The sequence below is a fragment of the Colossoma macropomum genome, unplaced genomic scaffold (assembly GCF_904425465.1).
Source record: "Colossoma macropomum unplaced genomic scaffold, Colossoma_macropomum, whole genome shotgun sequence".
NCBI lineage: Eukaryota > Metazoa > Chordata > Actinopteri > Characiformes > Serrasalmidae > Colossoma > Colossoma macropomum.
Genome location: NW_023494784.1, coordinates 16,344,716 through 16,370,761, shown reverse-complemented (window position 1 = coordinate 16,370,761; position 26,046 = coordinate 16,344,716). Strand labels below are relative to the sequence as shown.

The 26,046-nt window shown below is 37.5% G+C and overlaps 1 protein-coding gene across 1 annotated transcript in view; it reads right to left on the bottom strand.

Annotated features, from left to right (window-relative positions):
* nalcn (sodium leak channel, non-selective) overlaps positions 1-26,046 on the bottom strand; it is a 161,225-nt gene that overhangs the window by 116,582 nt on the left and 18,597 nt on the right. Inside the window, exons 7-11 of the mRNA XM_036579146.1 lie at positions 25,358-25,486; positions 21,781-21,932; positions 17,100-17,242; positions 15,567-15,671; positions 2,166-2,252 (exon numbers count right to left, since the gene is read on the bottom strand). Coding sequence (XP_036435039.1) covers positions 2,166-2,252; positions 15,567-15,671; positions 17,100-17,242; positions 21,781-21,932; positions 25,358-25,486 — 616 coding nt within the window. The remainder of the gene's footprint in view (positions 1-2,165; positions 2,253-15,566; positions 15,672-17,099; positions 17,243-21,780; positions 21,933-25,357; positions 25,487-26,046) is intronic.

Here is a 26,046-nt window from a genome sequence, read left to right as displayed (position 1 = left end):
GATGAACTACACATTTCCCCACTTGAAGAGAGTGCTCTCCCTCCTTTCTCTCTCTCTCTCTCTCTCTCTTTCTCTCTCTATCTTTGAGAGCACACAATAGCTTTCCTTTTGGTAACAGGATCTCTTTAAAGTCACCCAGATCCAGAAATGTCATTAAATGTCATTCTTTAGCATCAGAGAACCAGAATCTCTTTTTTTGTCGTATCACCTCAAATGCTTCCAGTGCTTTCAAGCTGGCTTTGTTTGTCAGGATGACAACAACAGGGTTTAAGGCTGGCTTTACACGGTAAAACTTTCATGCAACTAGTTGCATGTTGTCAGTTGCCTGAAACACAGTGTTCGTAAGCCTTGACAATAACACAAAGAAATTCAAAACAGTCAGTGCGGCATACGACACAATAATTTAATCATTTATACCATTTTCTATACCTATATGGACATTCTACCAACTTAGTTCAAACTGAAGTCCCACAGTAAAAAAACTATTTTTAAAAAACAATTACGTACTCCGAACTTAGATGTTTACAAGCATTGTGTTATGATCTATTTAAAACCAAGATATTAAGAGAGAGTAATAAGTTAAAAATAACTTAAAGTAATAAAAAAAAAAAGTAATTAGTTATAAATCATCATTTATGATGTATTTCCTATTGGGAGGTGGTTGTCCCAAACCCTAACCCCTAAATTTCAACCTGTGAAAGTGATATTTACATTTTTTCAATTTCTTTTTAAAATATCTTTTTGATGTCTCGTAAAGTAAAGTTACACAATTTAAAATTATCATGAGACCGCATCCCTGCCCCTCATGGCCACATAGTTAGCAGTTATATCCTACTGTTCCAAATATTTTCTACAATTATCTCAACTTCTTGTGTTTTAATGAAAAATATTGTGTTTGCTAGTCATGTACTGGTTAGAGCAGTGGTCCCCAACACTAGTCCTGGAGAGCTACCTTCCTGCAGAGTTTAGTTCCAATCTGTATCCACTAAGCTGCCCCACCTCTTACTTCATAATACATCTGATCTTGCCTATCAGGGACTTGGTAAGAGGTTGGTTAAGTCAAGCAGGTGTGGCTAATTGTGGTTGGAACTAGGCATTGCAGGAAGGCGACTCAAAATTAGCTAAAATTTTCATTACAGAAAGAGTCACTACTGAAACATTTGGTAGCTTCTGTAATGTAGTCAGTGTTTTGGTAGTAATAAAGATTCGTTTTAATGAAATAAAAATGATTAATGTACAGGGTCACAAAAAAGCAAAAGGATTTTAGTCTCAAGTCTAAATGAGTTAAAAGTCCAAAATGTGTTTTCAACTCTGACTGGAAATCAATTCTGTACGATGATGATGATTCATACATAAAGAAGTACTTTCTTTCAGTTTTCAGCTAAGTGAGCCCAGAATTTTCATTTAGGTGCAACATCGACATAAATATCTTTGATTAATTTATTACGCGATTATTGTGACCTTGGTGATGGTCCATCACCACTAACAACTGGATGGCTTTTTCTGAGTGAGTCAGTCATGTGGGCAGAATCGGCAGACATATGAAAGTGCTATTAGTTCTAAAAGCCAGCTCCAGTTATTCAGCTTTATCTGTTCAGCTCATGCATTCCCAGCACAATAATCTATCACAAAGCCATTCTCATTTAAATGTCATGCAAACACTATTCATCGTTTCCTTTCGCTACTATAATGACAAAAGGCACAAAGACAAACAGCACGTCATTCTCACGTCAGACTGGATCATATTAACACACCATTAAACAGGATCATTAAAGCTGCTGTTTGATCGAAAGTGAAAAGGCAGCACGCTTCCTTTTAAGAGCAACTCTACCGCAAAGTGACATGCTGAATTGAAATGTTCAAGTTAGAAGCAGAATAACTTATATTAAAGCTAAACAACATTAATTTACATGTGCACTGTATAAAGCTCATAAAGAGATAGAAAGAAATCGTTACTGTGTTCATTCTGCAGTGTATTCACGCTCTGTCAAGTGGATTCCAGCTGGTTCCAGCTAAATCTAAATGTAGCCATTGTGTTGTGGTGGCCCACGGCACATTTCTTACACTCCCACAGCATGGCGTGGCATTAGATGTGGCAGCGCAACCACACTGAGGGTGTGCTGACGTTTGGGGGCGTCAGTGCCATTAACTCAGATGTCTGGTACCTGGAGGCAGGCGGGCGCACGGCCATGTGGCTTATTCACATCCACCGCCACGAGCTGCCATCCTCCAGACGCATCCTCATGAAACATCTGCCATCCGGGGGAAAAAAGGAGAGAGAAAGAGACAGTCAGACAGATGCAGTGAAACAGTAGGGAAGCCTAAGACAATTGGAAGTTATCATAGTTTCATATGCAACTTTGATAAATACTGAGTTGAAACTAGTGATGCACTGATCTGATATACTAGATTGGTATCCATATCACCTTATTCACCATTTAAGGCTGATGCAAAAACAGCTATTTTTGTATCATCCACTGTTCTCCATTATTCATGTGATTTCAAATCTGTTGTTGCATTTGTTTGATATGTAAACCAAACACACCTAAAACGTAACCAAACACACCTAAAAATCTGCAGATTTTTATTTTGTTTGCTTCACGAACTACCTTTTTGAACAGGAAAACACATAGGAATACATGTCACACGCCAGATATAAACAAGTTTAAGGGGACACTGCCAAATTCTGGGTTGCTGGCAAGATGCTCGGTTCTATGGTGTTAAATGAGTCAAGCATGTGCGACATACAGGCAGATCCACATTCAGTACTGTTCACTTGCATGTGTACAATAATTTCTAATGCTGAGTTTTGGTAAATCTACAAGAGAAACATCAGAGAAGTATTAACAAAAGACATCTTCATGTCAAGTATTTTCAATGTTACTTTGCTACTACAAAATGCAAATGCCTTTACAGAGGACTGGCATTGAATAAATAATCTGTATTAGCCCATACCCTGAATTAGGTATTGGAAACAGTATTTAGAGAGAATAGGTCGGATTAGCGCATCCATAGTTGAAACAGCTTATGAACATTAAGTTGTATGTAGTTATACTGTGACACCACCACATAAGGAGACCTGTGGAATACCTATTTTTAATGATTAACACTAACACAGATTTCAGGCAGTGTTATTTGAGGTCCCCCACAGAAAATAAAGTCCTTAATTTCCTCTATTACTTCTCACTGGGATGTTCTGATAGGAGTTGTGGCCTCATCCCATTTCTGGTATTTTATTATGTTTTGTTTTCCATGTTTTTGTTTTGAATATAAACCCTGGTTTGGGAACAGGAAAGGGAAGCGTGGCAGCCATTTTCATGGAGGATCAAGGTTGGGAAAGACAGGCCTCGTGGATCATTTAATAACTTTATCCCACCTAATGGACATCTGCAGCAGATCTTATATTCTACTGCTTTTCTGCTTTGTTTTTTAGCTTTGTTGCTGGTGCCGTTGCTGATGCTGTTAGTGTGTTGTCTGTTCTGGGGAATACTAAGTAAAATCTAACTTGTGCAAGCTTTGTGGTATTCTGGTGCTCACCTGTTTTTTTCTCACCAAATTAGTGTTTGAATTTTATTAGTAACTGCTGAGTTTGGTCAGATTTTCACAATACAACTAAAAGCAAAGTACGTTTAATAGCATTTGTCAAAATAATAATAAATAACTACATATTAAGCCTTTGAAATCAATTATAACCGAGTAACAATAGCACTGCAAACTCTTTGAGCACCCCTTCCAGTTTAAAAGCAAACACTGATGTGAAGAGCCACTGGCTTCATTTTTTAATGATTATCTATTCTCATGTTACAGACTCTGAATGCACCATGAGCCCACCAAGACAGATAAGAAGGCATTGCGAAAGCCATCAGGGACAAGAGTGAGAAAAAGCTTTGGAGCATTCTAGGGCTGTATGTGTCAGCTATGTAAAGGCTATTTGTCTCAACACTCAAGTTGAATTTGCTCTTGCAAAGAAAGAAATTCAGACCACACAAGGAAATACTTCAGCATTCCATAGCAGAATAAAATGTTATCATGAGATATAATAAACTTGGCATAACTCTGAAAAATAGTTTACTGGTACATCACTGAATTCCTTTTTTAATGATTTTCTAGTAAATTACTGTGGGAAAGTCAGGCGATGACCAATTGACAGAAGATAAGCAGAATAAATGAGCATCAAACATTACTGTTAAAGAAAACACTCTTTTTGTATATTATTGTTTTCCCTGAGGTCCAATTATAACATTTGTATCAGTTTATACACCAAACGCAGCCATAATTTGTTTTTGCATGACCATTTTCCAACCATTCTTTATCCCTTAGAATTGAACAGGCTGTTTTTTGTTCTTGTGTCTTTGAGACTGATGTATTTAAATAAGCTCTGTTCTGATTGGTTGCCTAGTGTTCTCATTCAAAAAGCAGTTGGGGCTGAAACACTCCTAAAACTTCAGCGTGAATAGGTGGGGATACATTCTGTAGGCTGAATAGGTGGATACATGGAATTATATTGGTTTTCTTGACATCACAGAAACAGTGAATTCAAAATAGGCTGTTCTTGCAGCTTACTTTCCAAAGGTGGACTGTTGAACTGAGGAGCGAATGCTATGTTCTGAAAGTTTATCGATGTTTGTACACTACACCAAACAATAGAAGAAAATTCATCTTTCTATGTTTTGGGCCCTTTAAGGGCATAGCAATAACAATATAATACACAACAATAATCACAATAACAAATCCAATCCCACTAGGTATTCCTCAGCGCTATAATAATATAAAACATATGTAAACAAAGATAGCTTTAGCAGTTCCTGATACTAGCCTTAATATTGAATTAGCGGGACTGTTACTAAGCACGAATAGTGAGCCATTTTAGAGCTCTAAGCTAACATTTTACAGAGGAGCATCCTAACCAAAAAAATATAAGCAAGCACTCAAAACCTGTGAACACAAACTGCTGGCAGGGTTGTTTTAAAAATGTATTGCAATACAGATTACTGATTGTCACTAGCCTAGCTAGTGTAATGTGAGATGGTCCTTTTTAAACCATATTCTTAACCGCAATATCAACTTACAAACGCAATAGCAAGTCTGATGAGTTGTGCATTTATCAGTTACTTGTGTTACTTATTTGTGCCTCCTCAACTGTTTCCTTGCCAAAAGCCCTGTACTAGCAGCACACAGATTAGTGACATTCTCTAATTTTTTTCTCTATTACCAAAGCATTTCTTTAATAAATAACATTCATGGCATGTGTGCCTACTTTGTTTTGCACAAACTAGCAGATAATTAACAGATAATTAGTTATGCTAGTTATGTTATTTTACAGATTTGTTCAGCAGGGTTGCAAGCTAGTTCTGTTTCGTTCCTACGAAAAGCACAGTCAATACTCCTTATGCATCTGCACACAAGTCAAGATTTCACATCAACAGGTCACAAAACTTACATGAGCACCACCCTTTTGTCCTCTTTTCAGACATCATATGTCAACAGTTTGGATAGTTTTTGTTTGCATTTCCTGCAAGTAGCTAGTTAGTAGCTTATCTACTGAATACTGAAGTTTCCCAGCACATTACAAAGGCAATGTAGTTATACTGGGTCAGTGAACATTCTATCAGTGATTTTCTCATTAGCCATGAAGTCCCTAATGCACCTGCAAAATCCCATATGGCTTTGGTTTGTTTCCCATCACAGCCACAGTAATCTGCCAAGCACTAGTACAGGAGCTAATCATTGCCTCCTTATGGTTCTGTCTATGGTTGGGATAGTTAGTGCTCTTGGTTTCCCACACTATGCTTGAATACAGCCAAGTGTAAACTATGCCGGACACAGTTAGAACTTCATGACAACCAAAAGCTCTTGCCATCATGCCTTGATTTGTATTCTAAAAGACGGTTTGAAGGCCCCCACTGGTCATTCTGCTAGCAGACTGTGTTATGACTCTGTGTTGAGCTGCTAGTAAGCAATGATGAGTGAAATGGGAGGGGTCAGAACCCCCTACTCCACAAAGGCGACCAAGCCGAGATAAAACAGACAACACAACTGCTTTTTTTTATAAAAAAAAAAATTGTGTACAACTGCCATAATGAACAACAGCACTTAACCACATTTTTATAAACGCTGACTTGGTTGCTCGCCTACAAAGATAAAAATCCAATTAGCTTCTGGTTTTTGTTAATCATACACAATTCCATACAAATAAATATGACCACATTCAACTGAGGGACCTCATCCAAAACATTTGCATTTTATGGCTACTATGAAAGGGGGTTAATCAATTCGTGAATGCACTACAGGACTATATCAATATCACAGAAACAAGCTCCTTGCTGAATTGGAACCAAAGATCCCATTCTCCTTTTGCCACATCCTAATATGAAGTGCCTAGTGTCCGGTAGCCCACATGGGGTTGCCAAAAGGCTAAGAAACCATCACCCATTTCAAAGGTGTGTAAAGTAACCAATTTATCATTAGGCATGGATCAAATAAACTGAGCTGCAACCACTGAGGTCCTGCTTCAGAGAGCAGATGAAGCTCTTCTTTCGCCTGATATTGATGCTTTTTCTACTGCTGCATTAAATTCACTTTAAAACTGGTTTCTAATGCAGTCTCGTGTATATAGGTAGTCTCTACCCTTGTGCTTGTCTTAACATGCAAGGAGTACCTGCTTTCTGAGTCATCTTCTACTCTATCTGGTGGGGTAGCTGCCTTACTGGGCACAATCAAACTGACCTCAGCTCATTTGAATCTAATTATCATTCCTCCCTGAGTCTTTCCTCATGGCACTTATAAAACCCTAGAGAGGGTCCTTAATATGGCAGCATGGTTGGGACAAAGAAAACTCAGCCTCCCATGTACTCTTCTGACTGCTATCAGAGGACAGCTAGGTACCTTACATCATGCAGTAGGGAGCGGTCTAAGAGTGTGACACGTGCCTCTTCTTTTTCATGGCTGTTGTTACATACTGTTGTCTCAGTCCTTCTGTCCTAAGACTTGTAACATCAGCCTAAGTCATTTACCTATGATGCCTGCACAACTGCTTAGTGCTGCTGGAAAGTGCAGACATCAAAGGATAACTACAAGCATGTTTCCACACAGCGCCCTCCATTTAGGCAATGTCCCTAAAAATCAGCTAACAGTCTCCATCTCAAACTCTTGAACCATATTCATTGGTTCACCCCTGCTCCAGGCTTACAGAGGAATCCCACATATCTGTTCTGTTCAGAAAGCCTACCCAACTAGCACCAAGGACAAGGGAGCTCAGTGCTAGAGCTGGTGGCAAACCATTCTTGTGCGTATGGGAGACAACTTTTGGAGGTATGGGGGACTCTGGGGTTACAAACTGAAGTTTCAACGGAAGTTTTAACCTCAACGTCCAGAGGTCAAGGGCTTTAGTTGCTGGTGATCTAGGTAATGCCAAGACTCTTCCAGGATGTTTTTCCCAAGACAGAAGCCAGGTTTTAACTATCTTGGATGTCCATTGTCTTGTTATGAGGTTCTGAATAGTTAACATCTGTAGATGTGAAAGATACTCATTTGTAAATGCTCACTGATCACGCAAATGCACCACGGTGAGGATTTAACTGGGCAGACAGCCTCTAGGAAGATTCAGAGAAAGAGACAGAGCTGTAATGTGAAATGTTTAGTGAATTCTTTACTCATGTCAGCATCTGAACTACAACATAAAAAGTAAAGAATGTTTCATGATCTGCTAAAAGTTTTAAATGTCCATTTTTAAAATGGATAGCTATAAAATGTGAATATATGCAAGCTTTCTCATAACATAAAACTGAAAATCCCATTGGGGAAACAGCTAGAAGAAGTATCTTAACTGTGGTAAATGGGTAAACAAAAGCAATGTACAAGGCAAATTATTAGGTTTCTGCATTAAACACTGCTGTGTAATGCGCTATTCTGGCCCTACCACTGGCAGCCAATGAAGGCACTGGTCACTAGCATACAAAATCAATACCCAGTAAATGACCGCTTCTTTAGAGAGGAGTAAAAGCCAGGGTAAAAAAATACACTGTACGAAGTCTTTAAGGAGTAATTTTTGTAAACTCATCACAGATGTCTTTCAAAGACCACAGAGAACTATGTTAAATTGGGGGAAAAAAGTGAATCATGTATCCTTTAAAATTAATCATTTCTAATTTCACTCATTTTTTAAGCTTTAAATGATTAGACGTGTTACCTAATACAAAATAAATCTAAAAAAAGTCTCACAGATCGTTTTTACAACACAAATGTGCCATTCATGCATTAATCTCCTTAAGAGACCTAATTAAATGTATTATATACAAATTTGTTGAACAAAAGAGATAAAAGAAAATCTTTCCATTAAATCCCTTGTCTCTCAGGTCCATCTTATATTAATTTTATTTCTGTGGGATTAAAGGCGCCAACCCAAGCCTTATTGTTTAACACCCAGTAAATGACAGCTTTGTGTACCCCTTGAGCTAATTGCTTTTTTTCCTGACAGAAGACTCAAGCATCTCTGTAATTAAAGTTGAGTTTAATAGATACGGAAAGGCTAATTGTTTTCAAGGTTGCAACTCTGTTTCATTGTAAGGGACAAATTATCGGGACATCAAATCACTGACAAAGTGAAAGCCAGCATTATTTTCCACTCTGAAATGAATCCTGCTTATCATAGCTTACTATTTTCTTTTTGTGTTATTTTTCCAAGAGTCTTTAAAAATATATTTTTGCCCATGAGGCTGGCAGACAGCTAAATCAGTAGTACACAAAAGGGACTATTCGAATTAAGCTTTAAAAAGTACAGAAATCTTTTTGGGCCCCAGTGGTACGTCTTGTCCCGACAGAGTGTGTTTTTCAGGAAATATCCAAGTTGGATTCCATCCTACATTCCTTTTTTTTTTCCCTTCTCTTGAAGTCTGGGGCCCCACAAAATCTCCTGACCTCAAAAGCTACATTAATTTCAGGGTGATCCTAAAAGGCTTAAACACATTATACTATTTATCAGCATAGTCCAATTAGAGATAAGGAAACAATTTAAAGATCTAGGATGGCAGGGTCTAGGCAGAGGGTACTCTGAGGACAATTCAGCTCTATATCCACTGAATAATCTTTGCCTTATTGCTTTTAGGTTTTCTATTGTTGGCATCTGATATATTTAACTTAATCTTACAATTTCCTTTTTCCTTTCCTTTTACTTTTTCTCTCATACCTTTCTGATGCCTGTCTCCCAATACAATCTCCATGCAGTCCTGAATAGTAGCAAAGACGCCAATGCTTCCATTCACGTCCATCAGGGCACCTCTAGAAATACAGACTCTAATAGTGCCAAGTCTGGCCACTGTTTTGCTGCCAGTCCATCCATGCCAAACCCCAAGGTGTCGCTCCAGCTCAGCCCTGGCACCGGGACCGGCGCCATCCGAAACCTATTATGGTTCAATTCACATAATTGCACACCCAAGTTTTCACCCCAAGCCACCACTTCACATTCCCAGTGCATTTTAGGCATTTGCTCAGTTAGTGTGAATTTCCCACCAAGTGATAGGAACAGGCATTAGACACAGTAGCAGCTACAAATGTCCATGTTTAGGTAGAGTTGCCATGACTATTATAAAACCCAGTGTTGTGATTGAATGTATACAATTGTTCGCTTGGCACTAAAAAAAGACAGCATTTTGGTAGCAAAGTCTATTGGTATCGGGCCAATATCGGACATCAGAGGGGAAAAAAAGAATGAATCGGATACAATATCGTAACAAATCCTTTACTGAAATTACTGAAATCACTCCATTTATGTGATGTGATGTTATTAGCTGCATATTTCTGTGGGGTAGTACAGTTTTGAGGAGTTCGAGCAGCATATTCCTTTCTATACTGTAATAGCTCAATTTAAAGCTTAGTAGCTCTTAATGAACTGCACTAGTTCTTAAAAAAATACTGAATTAGTATCAGTGGTTTTGGAGGAAAAAAAATGAGGAAAAAGGTGGTATCATGCCATCTTTGGTGCTAATGGGATTGCAAATCCCACAGCGGTGCAAGCAGAACTTTCTGCTTTAAACACGATTACATAATGATACAAAAAGCATGGCTGCCACATATTCACTATAATCACGATCACAATCATATCACAATCACATAATTACTTCTACTCACATATTCAAAAAGCACTTTTTCACTGTGTCATGTTGATACAGTGAAGGTACAGGACTTCCTGACTAAGTTTCAGTTTCGCAAAACTTAAACGCAACCGCAATTAACTTATTTTACAACACTGTTAACCCAGCTGTACATACTCAAGCTATGATTAATTTCCACCCGCCTGTGAAAGCATGATGTTTATGCCAATCACATGAAACATGAGGAGCCAAGCGGTTTATTTTTGAAAGAATGAAAAAGAAATCATACTACGTACATACAGGTGAGTGCAAAAGTTTGCATCCCCTTACTTTAAAATGACAAAAGGAGCAAGACAAAGAAAGTTGTTTTAATGAACTCAATAATTAATGAAAGATAAGATTTCCCAAATGTCCCTTTATCATCAAAAGCAAGAAGTATGGTCAAAAAGAACAGGAAAATGATAGTGACAAACAATATCAGTTCAAAAGTTTGCACCCCCTTTTTATAAAATAATGTCTAATATCTTGTGTGTCCACTCTTTGCCTTAAAAAAAAAACTCCTCCAACCTCTTTGGGTATGCTCTGAGCAACTTATGTATTCTTTCAGGTGTCATTTTAGTCCATTCTTGCTGGCATATTTGCTCCAGTTATGCCAGATTGATGGGCTGCCTGTCATGTACTGCTTTCTTCAAATCTATCTACAAATTTTCTATTACATAAACGTCTAGAGACTGGAGGCATGCCATGGCAAAACTTTCACCTTCTTTTTTTTTTTCAGCCACGCCTCAGATGACTTTGCTTCATGCTTTGGATCACTGACCTGTTGCAGGATCCATCCACGCTTTATTTTTAGCTTTCTGACTGATGGTAGGAGGCTTTGCTGTAAAATCTGTTGATATTGGCCTGCATTCATTCCACTGTCTGCAGAGCTCCAGTCCCTGTTGTAGACATGCACTCCCAAAACATCAGTGATCCTCCCCCATGTTTTACAGTGAGAATGGTGTTCTTCTCCTCAAAGGCACAGTTTTTTTTTCTGCCACACATTTCTGTGTAAATTATGACCAAAAAGTTCAACTTTAGTCTCATCAGACCACATTATATTGTCCTAAAATCATCTGGTCTGTTAATATGCTCATTAGCATACTTCAGGCTTGCTGTCTTGTGTCTAGAAGTAAGCAATGGCTTCCTGCATGATTTTCTCACAATGCAGACTAATGTAGACTGTGCTTCACTGTGGAGATGTGGACCTTTACTCCATTTGCCTTAAAGGACTTTTTTTTAGCAGTCTGTTCAGTTATTTTTTTTGGTCTTCTGCTTTTTGGTAGAGTCTTCATGCGTCCACGTTTCTTCCATTTCTGGATCATGATCTTCACGGTTGCTACTGGTATGCCAAAATGCTTTGATGCTTCTGTATTTTTTTTATGCCTCTCCAGCTCTTTCAAATGTTAGCAATTTCTTTTTGAGGTCTTCTAACAGCTGTTTTCCTGATCACATCTTTTCTACTCTCAGCAAACTGCTTGACCTACCTACCTGCAAATTTACACTGCAAGCCTAATCTAACATGCCTGATGCCACTCATCAAGCATTAATTGCTGTCATTTAAAGTTCAGATGCCTAATTTTACATATTCAGGTTAAAAACTTTGAACAGGTATCAAAGGGGATGCAAACTAAAACCTGCTGTTAGAGATAAATGGTGACAGAGCTGCTCTAAAATGCAAGTTATAACATGAAAAGTTTTCAGCGGAACATTTTATGTTGAAGATGCCATAATAGAGGTAATTTTTTGAATTTTTACAGATAATCTAATCTACATACAGTAGACTACAGTATGTAGGACGTAAGAACTACTTCATATTCTCGACATCTGTGATGTACAATTGGTTTCCTCTACTATAGAAGGATATTTTTCACATTCACAAACATCACAAAGGAAAAAAGTGACCCCGATTGGCCCAAGAACTGTTTATGATGCCAATTCCAAACTTGGAGAAGGTTAACCATGGAGCTCAATTTGCCATGGTGGTGTAGCCAAGTAAAAAGTGACCCACCATCATGAGACAGGGAATCCAAGGGTAGACTGAATTAATCTTAAAGTTAGCTGGTTAAGCAAGAAATCTTGTGTGAGACAGGCCTCTGGCCTATTACATAATTTACTATCATTATTAACATAATTTATGTTGAAGTACCTTCACAGCTCCCTGTAAAGGTCACAGTGTTCAACAGCAGGGGTTCTCAACTCCAGCATTAACTGCAAGTAAGCCTAGGTGATATTTACACACAGTAAGAATCATCATCTGGGCAGTTCTTTACTTTCCATGATTATTTTATTTCACATAAAGTCAACTTCTTTATAGTTTTGGTGCCCTACACTGGGGAATGTGTGCAAATGTGCTACAATATAAAACTGACAGCAGAATTTAACCTCATTATCACTGTAGAGTGCCAGTGGTCTGACCTGAAAACAAATCTAGAGGAAATACTGTAATAGTACTTTCTCTAATGCAGACTTAGTTAAGGGTTAGTTTACTCCCTCTGTTCCTGAGCAGGATCTTACGTCCACAAGGAGTGAGACAGTGCTGGACAAGTGTTAGAGACATTACATTCAGACTGCCTTCCAGCATGTCATACATGCACCTGCAGTGAAGGCTGCTTCAAGACTACATAGGAAGTATGACTTCCCTAAAAATAATTGTGAGTAATTTTAATTGTGAGTTAATGGCAGACTTAAATACACCCTGTTTTAGTGGAGCAAAGATCAATGCTTATTGGACTGCTGGCTTTTACAAATGCAGTTTTAGTCCCGCCTGGAAGCTCGGTTTCTGCATAATGTCGCTGTCCAAAGAAAAACAAGTGTCTCCAAAATGGTAACTTTACAAGAGAGGGCAAAATTGTTCTTTCCTTTCAATTGTAAGTTAAAGATATTTTATTCAAAGCAATTTTGGAACATTTCTATCTTTCTAATCATCAAGACATTTTCACATAATGTAAAGGACAGCTGCTGAGCTCAAATTAGGCAGAAAACGAAAAATCACAAAAAAAGGAGAACCCTGTTGTTTTTGTATAGAGATGGTATGATGATTAGTGGAGCACTCACAGAGGTGGGAACTAACTGCCAATATAGACACAGCAATGTGCCTGACTGACATCATCGCAAAATAAAAACAGTCTGCAGTTGAATATGTGCTCAGTGCTGCAGGGTAGTCGTTCGTAAACCAGCAGTGGCGTTGCTGGCTCAATAAATTTCAAAGGTTTTTATGATCTTTTTCAGGTGCTATTTAAAAATATTGTAAATAAATTGTAAATATAGAACTCTTATATTTGCAAAGTTACCAGTTAACACTAGGGCATTTAGTAGCTTTTTTCAGGATATAACTTAGCAGCTTTAGCTGCTAAAACAGCAATGGGGCAGACACAGCTAGAAAACAGACGTACATTTAAAAGCTTGGAATCAAATGTTTTTGTTTTTTTGGGTTTTTTTTTTTTAGAAAAACACATTTGATTGCAAAAACTTCTAAAAATTATTCTAAAATACTAGTCCTTTAAATAGGTTTAAATGATTAGAAGGAAATTGAAACTCTGAAAAAAGTAGAATGCTTGTGTTAGATTTGTTATGTGAAGCGACCTTTGGAAGGTGAAAAGCGCTATATAAATGTAACATTATCATTTATTAATATTATGACAAACAGTAGACTGATACGTTTCTATAATATCAAGAATGAAGTTAATAATAATAATAATAATAATAATAATAATAATAATAATAATAACAACAACAACAACAACAACAACTTAATATCCAGAATGCCTCATGCAGTGGTTAAGGTAGAAAACTTCAGAAAATAATTCTAAATAGATCATTACACTACAGAGATTATCGTTTCAGATTTTTTACGTGTTCCCACATATATTTGAAATTTTTGTAAAACATCTAACATTTTTTTGGCACCAAGTATAAAATATTCAAATGTACATTTTATAAGTTATTATTACATATAAAATAACATTTACTTGACATGGCAAGGGACTGTAAACTTTTGAAAGGTAGTTTATGAGGACTATATTTTTTTGTCATTAGATTATTGTGCTTCCCCTGAGTGAGAAAGCATCAGCCACAACCACACAACTGCACAAAGACGTTCGAAAACATACCCCTCACTTTCAGACTGTCTTGCTCTGAAGCACCTCACTCTACCATGATTCACCTCACAGTCTGCTAGCTGCCCAGTCTTGTCTAAACGCTGCCAGGGACCCTGACCTGACAAGCAGCCAAATTTATTTAAAAAGCAGTCCGCTTTCAGATGCCTTTTGCTTGCTGAGGGGCAGAAAAGTCACACTCTTGCAGCCTCCAGAGGCTTGTCTCATGAAAGTCCCTTTAAAGCGCTTGTGAGTGTGGTAGCTAGTGTGAGCGCATAGGTGAATGAAGACCGGAGGCGCTTTATCGGGACAACTGTATTTCTAGGCAAAAACTTACCTAATAAGGTTTCATTTCCACAGTCTGCAGTACAAAATGCATTTGCTTGTCATATTTTATATTACTGCCACACCCAGTCTGATCTTATGAAGAAAACAAAGGCATCTTCCAAGCTTACAGACTGATGTGATTCTTCATGTTCTAACTGCACACAACTACAATTATAAATTACTGTTTATTTGTTCTTACAATTTTATCAACTAAAATGAAAACCGGTACTATAAGCATGTCGTAGCAGATGCCATATGCCGTCTTGGGTTGTCATGATGAATTTTGTGTGTGTTCCCATAACCATTACTTGTTTATTAAAGTTTGAACACCAGTTAAATTACATGTTTTGTTGATTTTCTAAGTGAAAAAGGTAACACATCCTCTACAGGGAACACACTTGAATATAGCTCTTTCTTGCTGCAAATTTTAGTGCACAATATCTACTTATTTGTGGACATTAATATCGGAAACAGATAATAAAACTATAAAAATAAATAAAACTAAAATCAGCACATAAACAGTGACTGTGCAATAAAATGTGCAGAAGTGTGTCATCTGTAGAGGATATGTACCTATTTTCACTTCCAAAACATGTAATTTGACCAGGTGCACCCTAACTGCACATCATAAAGTTTGATCATAGCTTAACCCAAAGACATGAATGCTGTTTTTTAAACACATTTTGTGTGTCCACAAGCATCCAGACACCCCTTTCTAAATAATTAATTCAGTTACTTACTAAGGTGAACCCACTGCTGATACAAGCAATCAACCGCAAGCACAGCTGTGCTTGTATGATCTCCATAAAAAAGCACTGCCAATAAAAAGGGTTTTCTAGAGCAGCACATGAGCCTAAGGTCACTAAGCTCAATGTTCACTTCAAGCAAAGAAGGAGAAGAGTAAACGAGCAGGTGTCTACAAACTTTTGGACGTACAGTGTAACAATGTATACACACAATACACACAATTTCTTTGTTGTGAGACAGCAGGGAAATCAAAAAAATTAAATTCTACCTGTGTAGTGGCTGTAGATGTAGTGCTGCTTCTGGAGCCCCACATCTGCTGAAACTGCACTCTGATCTCAGCAAACGTCTCAATGATCACAGCTATGAACACGTTCTGAGAACAGAAACAGGAGATAATCAGGAGACCAGCAGAATGCTTTTCCGGCTCACACTGCTTTTAAGATCTGACTGAGAAAGATGTCTTGAAAGTAGTAAGACTTCTGAATCAGGACTCAGAAACAGAATAAAAACTAATCGTAGGAACAGCGAAAAATCTCATTTACACAATTTTCCACTTGCCCCAGACGAAGTCAATCAGCCAAGACATGTTCGGTGCCCAAATTTTGCTTCTTTAGATTAGCACTTGAGCTACAGGGCTATCACTACTGATGAACACTAGAAGCCAACAGACCTGTCGTTCTCAAACTGGTCCTCAAGGCAACCCAAAAGGTGTTGAGGTTGGGTTGGAGCAAAAATGTAGACCGTCTGGGGAGCCCTGAAAACCAGTTTGGGAACCACAGGTCTATTGACTTCAACTGTTTGTTAGCAATGGTTTAAGAACCACTGCAACAGACATCCAAATCCTTTCTGTAAACACATCCCGAAAACCTCTCTCAAACCACTCAAACCACTCAAACCACAAGTTAAGCAGTGATGTTTGTTCATTTTTATAGTTCACAGTAAGTCATACTGTGTTCTAAACCACACTGACAAGTCTGTGTGACCATAATCAACACCTGGATGCAGTTCAAAAGGGTTGAGAGAAGTTCTGGGGATGTATTAACAGAAAATGTTTTGGTGACTATTGACTACTACAGTTTGCGAGTTACTTTAGCCTCATAGCTCCAGCTCTAAACCTAAAAAAGCTAAATTTGTTGACAGTCACTGACAGTCAACTCTAAGATGATGCTGCACTGCATGCATAAAATGAGGCACTGAATAAAAGATATTTGGGAGTTGAAGGTAAAACAAATAATAAGCTGCTTCAAATTCAAAGCAGTAGGCTGCACAGAATTAAAATATGTTGAAATATGTTATTAACCAGTAACAGGAATTTCAAAAGAACATTTGTTCTAAAACAGTTATAGATGATTGTGTTTTTATTTTTCATTTCAAGCAAAATGCTGCTTGTTTTCTGTTTAGCACTGGGTAATGACAAAAAAACTGATGCCAGGAAAAAGCTCTTTATTTCTTTAGATTGCTGTTGGTGAAGTTACCCGATTTTACAACACTTTCTCCTCTCTAGCACCAGATATATTATATCATGTCTGGCATATCCCTAAAGTCTGAATGATGACACAGTAGTCTACATGGACATCACCATGTCTGGTATAACACCACAATATATAAAAAGTAACAATGAAAGGAAGGGAAAGAAATGATGTCAATGCAAGGTGTCACCTTATACAAGTCTTATATTATCTATATTGCTTGAACTACCCTCCCTGTGACTTCAGCGTGGCTATAAATAGAGGTGAAAGAGGTGAGACTGGAAACATAGAGGGCAGTTCACTTGAAGGGGAAAAGGGAGAGGATGTCCCACCTTGACCAGCCAAGCGAGGAAGAAGATGAGTGTGATGAAGTAGAAGTAGGAGCGCCAGCGTGGGAAGCTGTCAATGGCTCGGTACATGATGAAGACCCAGCCCTCCTGAGAGGCAGCCTCATATACGGTGAATATGCTGGTGCCTAAGAAAGAGACAGCGAGAGGAGGCCCAGATGTGAGATCACTCCAGTGCCCCCAAAGTGGGCCGGCTGGTGCGCAGACACAAAAATGCAGACATAAACAAAGCTTTGGCATTGCTGTACTTAGTCAGGTGTTTTTCATTACAAAACTATGTGTCCCTCTCCCTGAATAATCTGCCCCCATAGAATAAGATTCAGTAACACCCCAGCTGTACAGCAAATTCACTGCACAAATTCAGACTAACAACTACTAAAATGTTCAAACAATTTTTATAAAAAAGAGCTGCAGACTCAAAGCTAGTAGGTCTGTTTTAGAGGCTGTGTAGTAGGACTGTATGATGTTGATGTTAAATGTGAAGTTAGATAAAGCTGTTGAATAATATCACGATGATATGAGAAGCAATAAATTATTATTAAAATAATGTGACTTGATGCTACACAAGTACACTTTATGTGTAAACAGAAATCTAACTCTCTCCTTTAGGTACAATACAAAATGACAAATGCACAATTCACTATTCTACAAAATATAAAGAAAACAAATACTAACAGCTACTTACACTAAAACTTCAAGCAGATTATTTGTGCACTGAACAGTCATCATTACCGTAACAGCTTTGTCTATGTCAAACTATTTCGAACATGACAATTAGTCTGAACCACTTTTCATGAGTAAGGTCATCTCTGGACTTCAGTTCTAGGTTAGCTCTGTACTTTTCAGCATGACCTCATGTTAGCCTGCTGTGTAGCGGCTGCCATAGGCCAGCATGAAGTCATCTACACAGTTCTGCTGTCCACCGTTTTCTCACCAGGTCCCAGGACAGATTTAGCCAAGGACACTATCTAACCCTGTTAAAGTTAGCTTTATTACAAAGACACCCCTAAAAACTCTCAATCAGTCTCAATACAGCATAATACAGTGCTCAAATAGTAACAACTGAACAGTGTCTCGTCCATTTGTTCAACTACTCAGTTGCTTCATGCAACATAAGAGCTAAATTTCATAGACATCATTTGTCTACATGTTTAAAAAGCTAAGTAATAATTGGTGCTCACATATATTTAATGTCACTGACTACTTTTTCCACCAACTTTAAAATGCCACCTACAAAGTTGTTCCCTGACTCAGTGGAAGGCAGCTGGAGTGCAAAAAGAAAATTTACTATTAAAATGCACTTGCAGATGAACTGCTAAGTCTGAGTTTTGTAACATACAACAATAAGACACATCCTAATTTAATTCTGGACACTGCAAGTGCTTAAGTGAGGAACAGTGTCAAAACTACATCCTCATATTAAAAATGCAATCGGTTTCTTTGTAAGAGAACTGGTAAGAGAACTTCTCTGTAAGAGAACTTGACACTGGTAGTATCAAATACTACATTTACCAGCCTAATCTAAATGTGGAGTTAGGAAGAAACCAAAGCAATTTTCATAGTCTGTCAGTGCACTGAGCTATATCTTTAATGTGTGGTGTAGATTAACATTAGATTGAAAATAAAACATCATCGGATTTACCAAAATAAAACAGCCTGTGATCAGAGACTCTATTCAAAACGATTAACCCTTAGAATACAGTTAACACTGATGACAATAAAAGCATGGTGAAATTCAGTTTTAATTACTTCTCATTCACAGAAGTGGTAAATTCTGAAAAGTGTAAATTCTAACTTTCAATGGTCACTATGTTTATGTTTATAAGTAGAAGAGAAGATACTTTATTATGGTTTTAATATGATGAAAACCATCCTTTGCATTTCTGCCATGACACTGGATCAACAAAACAAAAACAAAATCAAAAGAGCAGACTCAAGCACAACACAATGTAAATTTAATGTAGATGTAAATTTGCATAACTTACTGTTTAATTAAAAATGCAATTACATACTTTTATTTGAATACTATAGCTAAATGTCAGTAACTGCATGAACTGTAACTGTTTAAATTCTGTATTGAAAATAAAATTTCATTGTTAATAGGAATATATAAAAATATACGAGGGGGGGTTGGAACTGTAATCTGCTATGCATATAAGGAGAGCAAACCAATGCACTGCTATATGAAATATGGCATACATGTGCTAAAAGCCAAATATGCATAAAAGTTTTAAGTTTACAGAACGGAACATAAAAATTATACTGATAAAGCTTGAAACATAACAAAAAGAGAAAATAAGACTGTACAGTGTGTCCAATGGAGGTGTATTCATTTACCCCTACTGTATGAACTGTGGACTGTAGCTCCATTGTTGTATACTGTTGCCATATGTCAACAAACTACTTTTTTTTAATCTACATACAGTTTTATTCATGATAAACAAATTGTGACCTCCCACAAATTTTTCTTTTCTTGAAGTTGCTGTACATGAACAATGAATTATGCATACACTTTGAGAGGGTTTCAAAGCCCTGATCACACCATGGTGTGTGCGTGTGTGTGTGTGAGAAAAAAGGTGTACAGACTGGAACAGGAAAGCATGTGGTCAGATAAAAGCATACCAAGTTAGCCAGAAAACCTTTACTTTCCTGAAGAAAATGACTTCTATATTGTAGTCTGGTAAAAAAATAAATAAATAAATAGATAAAAGAAATGTAATTGTTGCCATATGGCAACATCAGGTACTAGAGGGTTATGGGTTAAAATGACCCTTTTAAAATTGCAACTTTACTTTAAAACCAAGCGTAAACTCTTAATTTGTCTCCTAGCTCGCTGCAGGGCTGTCTGAATCATTAAAGGGATGTAAAATAAATTATATGGGTACAGCTGTCACAGATGCTACTGTCATTATAGCTGCAAAAACACCATGGGTAGTTTCAGAAGTCCAGGACTACACAAAGTCAACGGTCACAGTCCATTCAAACACCTGTGGCAGGGAAACCAGCTCTTATATTATGAAACGAGTTCAAAGATGTAAAAAGGGGGGCTTTCAAGAGGTCACTGTCCTGTGTCTGCCCAGTATTTCAAAGCCATTGCTGATGTTTGCAAGACAGCAAAGCTTCCTTTCATGCTAATCTGAAGATTAGTGCCACTGCTCTATGCACCTTTACTATGGATTTATGTCACTGCAAGAGGATAAAAATGTACTACACTGCTTGGTATACTAAAACAGATCAAGGCGCTCAACTAAACTGCTGTTTGTGAAGATGCTTCAGTGCTGCTTTCAAGCCAGGGTCTGACCGATACTTCGGTTGGCCAGTTGGTATCAGCAATATTCCATAATTCTGGCCACACTGATTTAACTCTGATAATTAATGACTCATTTCATCTTGTAACAAATCTATGACATTAAGAAAAACATCACAAAACTGCTTCTATGAGTTAACACCATTCTTTAGTATCTCATTCTATATCCCAGCAATAAAGGCTGAACTGGCAATATTGAACACAAAACACCATCCTGGTGAAAATATCAAAAACATCTTTAGCATGATGTTAACATGCCATGGCACAACTTTTTGTTTTTGATTTTATTTTGTACAAACTTTCACAATAAAAAAACAAACTATGCTTTATTTACATGTTAGTGATCCCTTTATTTCAAACACAAGGCATCAACAATGCTATTCCATGCTTTTATTTATTTATTTATTTTTTTTTTTTTTACAAAGAATGTCACATATACTGTTTTTATTGCAAGGGCTCAATTGTTATTAACACCAGTATAAATAATAATATCTGAAATGTAAAAAAATAATTCTATTAGGAATTATTAGGAAGTTTTAATAATTACTTGTAGTATGTATGAAGTGTCAGTTAGCACTCGTAACAATTCAAGGCTATTCTAAATTCATGTTAAGGGGTGGAAGAGTTTTTACGAGTATTAATTATATTTTAACATGAGATTAACGCATTAAACGTACAAATTTAATTTCAATGTTATATTTTGATGGTCAGTTTGGGGATTTGGAGACCTCTCTGGTGGTAATGTGTAACTGCATTCAAGGTACAGAAGAATATTTTGTAATGTTGCGCTTTGAAACCCTTCCCCGAGCAGACGAATCTGATGATCATGAGCATGTTGTATTCAAACAAAACTCAGTCAAAACTTAATGAACGAAGATGTAAGTTAGTGATCTACTATTGTCATTCATCAGTATAACGCTGATTTTGCATTTGAGATCTAGACATCGAACCAGACCTTGTTTTTGAGTCTGTGTGTGTGATGTTAATACATAAAGATTTATAGTGCGAAAAACTCCCGCAAAATTCCACCCGACACCTCTGTCTTTCAGTGACTCGCAGCAGCGCACTCGCACCATATTTTAGCAAGTTTTTTCCTGACTCAGTACTGCTACTTCTATCAATTTCAACAAAAAACTTGCATAGTGCAGATTTAGACAATTATATTGACTGTATGTTCAAACTGACTACCGAAAACTGAGCTGTTCAATTGTGATTGGGAGTTCATTTTAACACAGTCAATTTCAATATTTACACGTAAGAATAGAAAAAAAACTTTCAAAAAGAATTTGAATTATAATGTGTTTGCTTTCAGGCTGCCGTGAGGACAGCTGAAGAGTGCAGTGGACAGCTTCCACTTACCAAGCTCGTTGAAGCCACTGTAGCCCAGCTCCTGTCTGCTAAGACCATGTGCCTCCAGGTCCACGCACTTAAAACCCATGGGGCACTGGTAGCCCTCCCCATTTGGAGAGCAGTGTGTGTCAGGAATGGCAAGGCTGTTCCATGTCACATTACTGAAAAATAAACACCAGAAAAATGACTAAGTTTGCTTACTTTAGAAACTTCTTCCCATTTGGCCAACGTCAGGCAAAAGTAACAACATTTTTCACTCAGCATAACACAATCCTCACATATCATTATTCACAGAAATATATACTCATATATATATGTGTGTGTTCGTGTATGTGTGTACATACATACATACATACATATACATACACACACACACACACATACACATATACATATATATACATACAGGTACTATTTGGGTGGTGGATCATTCTCAGCACTGCAGTAACACTGAAGTGATGGTGGTGTGTTAGTGTGTGTTATGCTGGTACGAGTGCACCTATATAGTAAGTGGAGCTGATAAAATGGACAATGAGCGCAGAAACAAGGAGGTGGTCATAATGTTATGTGAAATAAGATTGAGCTGGCATTTTCAAATTATACCAAAATGGAAATATAGACATGAAAAAATGGAAAAAACAATTTTTGGTCTGACAATGATGACACAGATATATGAATCATTCTACCGAATTGTTTCAAACACTTGAAAACACATTTTGGACTTTTAACTGACACGGCCTTTTGACTTGAATCATTTTGCTTTGAGTGACCCTATACCTTTATCATGTTTATTAAAATTATGTTTATGTTATTATAGATCATTAAAATAAATAATTGAACATTACAGTCTGTCACTAACAAAACAATAATAACGCTACTGAAACTTCACCAAATGTTTTGGTAGTGACTGTTCAGGTAGCGACAATTTTAACTACCTCACACACAACATTCTATTTGGGCCACAGGTGTTACTTCAGGAGCCACTTGATGTCTCTAATGAAAATTAATGCTATCAATTTGGCTAGCCAGACATTCTTTCAAATAGTTTAATAAGGGATCTGAAATGAGAGGGGGTAATTTATTGCAGTTCCACAGAGGCCAATCAGAGACACAGTGCTGAATCAAAATGGCTCTAATTATAAGCTAACAGACTGCCCCACTGCATGTTAACATAAAGATTACCCCTGTGATAAACCTGACTACATATGAACAAAACAAATCTACGAGCTGACCAATGTCAATAATTTGCTTGAAGCAGATCATCTAGGACACCTAAACATTTTTTACTATTTTTGTCTTGTTTTCGGAACCTAAAGAAAGAAATAGGGCACAGATTCTCATTATACTATGAATATATTTAAATGCTAAGTATTAAAGTAATAATTTCGCAGAATGCATGGATCATGTTATCATTGCCACCTGTCACAGCAGGAAAAAGAACAGTAATTCCAAAAGATCTCTGCCTGGAATATTTGCCAGCATGTGATTGGCAAGGTCACGAAGAGTAATCTTGCACATAATAGAAGGAATAGAAAATAAATACGATTTTGTCATCAAATCCAAAAATTCATCTCCATTAAAAAAGAACCCTGTAGAGAGCTCCCCCATCCTATTTCACCCGCCAACCTCATCAAATCCCTGCGACTTTGTGCCAAGGACATGTGCTCTGGATAGATTAGACACATGCACTGATACTGAGCACTTCTGAAAAAGAAATATCCCGTCCTGCCCAACATAGAAAATGTCCACGTCTGAATGTGCTATGGACAGAATCTTTAACCTCCAACTAACACGTCTTAGGAGCAATCAATAAAACAGTGTGTTGAATTTTTCTTTAACCAGAGGAAAATCAGGGCACGGTCAGTAGGAGATCTCTAGAGCCAGGAACACTTGTCGGTCAGGGAGATAGAATAGACAGATTGAGGCCAAAAAGTTGAGGGAGGGATGAACGCTTGCACAAAGCCCAGACAACGCAGGAAATGCTAATTATTATCATTATCCTGCAGTGCACTCCTCTGCTTTAACGCTGATGGCTGGAGCTCTTTGTTTCAGAGCTGGCTCTGACACATCACTCATCTACATGTGAATATTAAACAGCCCTGTGCTCTGAAGCACATATATAGCATTCTACACACTAGATTCTCCATGCGTTTATACTGAGAGACCTTTGATCAGGGTTTCTGACATGCTTTGAATTGTTCTGCACATTTTAGTACACAATTTCTATTTATTTAGTTTAACAGGGAGGAAAAAAATAAACTTGTTTGCATAAGTTATATTTTATGTGCTCTTTTGCTTTTTCAAAATGTTAAATCCAGCCAATGAACCGTAGCAAAAACCAGTCAGTATTTTTTTTTTTTTATTAAAAAGGAATCATTTATTCAAATCTTTATAATAGTAGGAATGTTAGCATTGTAGTGAACGCTACGCCGGTCCACCCTTTTGTTGTCCAATCTGTCTTATTTCATTAGGTACTGTGTAACTACAGCAGTGGTAGCCTCTCAGTGTAACACCAGCTTATTTAACAACTTACTTGTATTTCAGACCTTATTTCATAAAGCAATATTAACAATTATCAGCCAATGGAACAGCAACCAGCTCAGCAACGGGAACCATCACAGTCAGACAGTCACCACACCGCCATGTTAGCTATCAATGTGTTTACAGTTTAATCTGATTAGTTCCATGCCCGATAAGTTTGGTTAAATGGAAATATAAAGTTTAAAGAAACTTGGAGATGTTAAGAATCTGCCAAGCAGAGGATGCATGTCTATACTGACGGCATGCACAGTCAGAAGGGTGGTTTGCGTGGCCAAAGAATTTCCAGGGATCAAAGCTCGGGAACTGCAGACATTAAATAGGTCTTGGGGGCAGAACATCTCTCAGACAACAATCAGACACCAACTATATAACCACAAGTTGTTCAGGAGGGCTGCCAGAATAAAGTCCCTGGTGTAAAGGACCAACAAACACAAGCGCCTACAGTTTGCCAGACGTAACTGAAACTTTCAAAAGGACCATGCTTTATGGTCAGAGAAGGTCAAAAAAGAACTTCAAACACGAAAGGTGGTTTGGCGTAGACACTACTAGGGACAATCTGAAGGGACAAACAGTGTAAAAAAAAATTGTCATTAAAGAATTATCTGGTTAAAACATTATCAACCTATTAACCCTATTAACTTTGACAGAACTAATACATATATACCACTTTTGAAAACCTCTGAATACATCTTGAAGCTGTGAGACCCCGTGTCTTATGTGTATAAAGCCTTGCACACTGCAATGTGAACTGTATATAGTGAAGTTTTTTGAATCTGCTGTGTCAGATGAAAATGATAATAAATACAGCAGCTGATGGGATTTGTGTTTATGAGGACAGATGTGTGTGGGTGGTGTAGTGCCTGCAATCCCTTTTGTTTGCCAAAAACAAAAAAATGCATATTAACAGCACTGGGCCCTGCAGCATTTAGGGAGAAAAAAAATAAACAGCAATTATCACTAAAAATGTTTCTAGGCCCGAAATGGCAACTTATATAAGCAAATAATCAAACAGACACAGCTGTTCAGAATACTTGTGAATACTTACTGTTCCTGTGTCTCATTGGTGACACAATGGTAATTGAAGGTGCCAAACATCTGAACTCCCAGGATTCCATAAAGGAGCAAGAAGAAGAGCAAAAATATGGACACGCTCCAGATCTGCTCTCCAGATCGCCTATAAGCAGAGGACAAGGGAATTATATGTAATGAACCTGATTTAGCAATGTTCTAGGCAAGGCATGTTTATTTATACAGCATAGTCCAAAAACAACTGTAATTCAAAGTGCTTTCCAATACACTCTTAGCAAATAGGGTTCTATATAGTACAACAGCGGAACCATTTCTGGTGCTATATCAAGCCATTTTTCAAAGGTTTTTTTAAAGAACCATGTACAACAGGTTCTCCATCACAGAGAAGAACCATTTAAACCATGCAAAGAACCATTTAAACATTCAAAGTTTCTTTGAGTTGTCATGGTTCAATATGGAACATATCAGAGAATTTACAGGGGGGATAACGCTGGTTGCACTGTACTGCTACAACAGGATTTTGTACCAATCCCAAGTTATTTTACCAAGGTATTGGAGAAAACAGAACTTTTTCAGTGAGTTTCTGATGAAACATCTAAATACCACATTTTATAATTTTAAATGAATAGTGTGTACATTTTTGATATTAAACACTGATAAATTATGTGCTAATGTCGTCGCTATTGATATTGGCAAGCCTGTGTG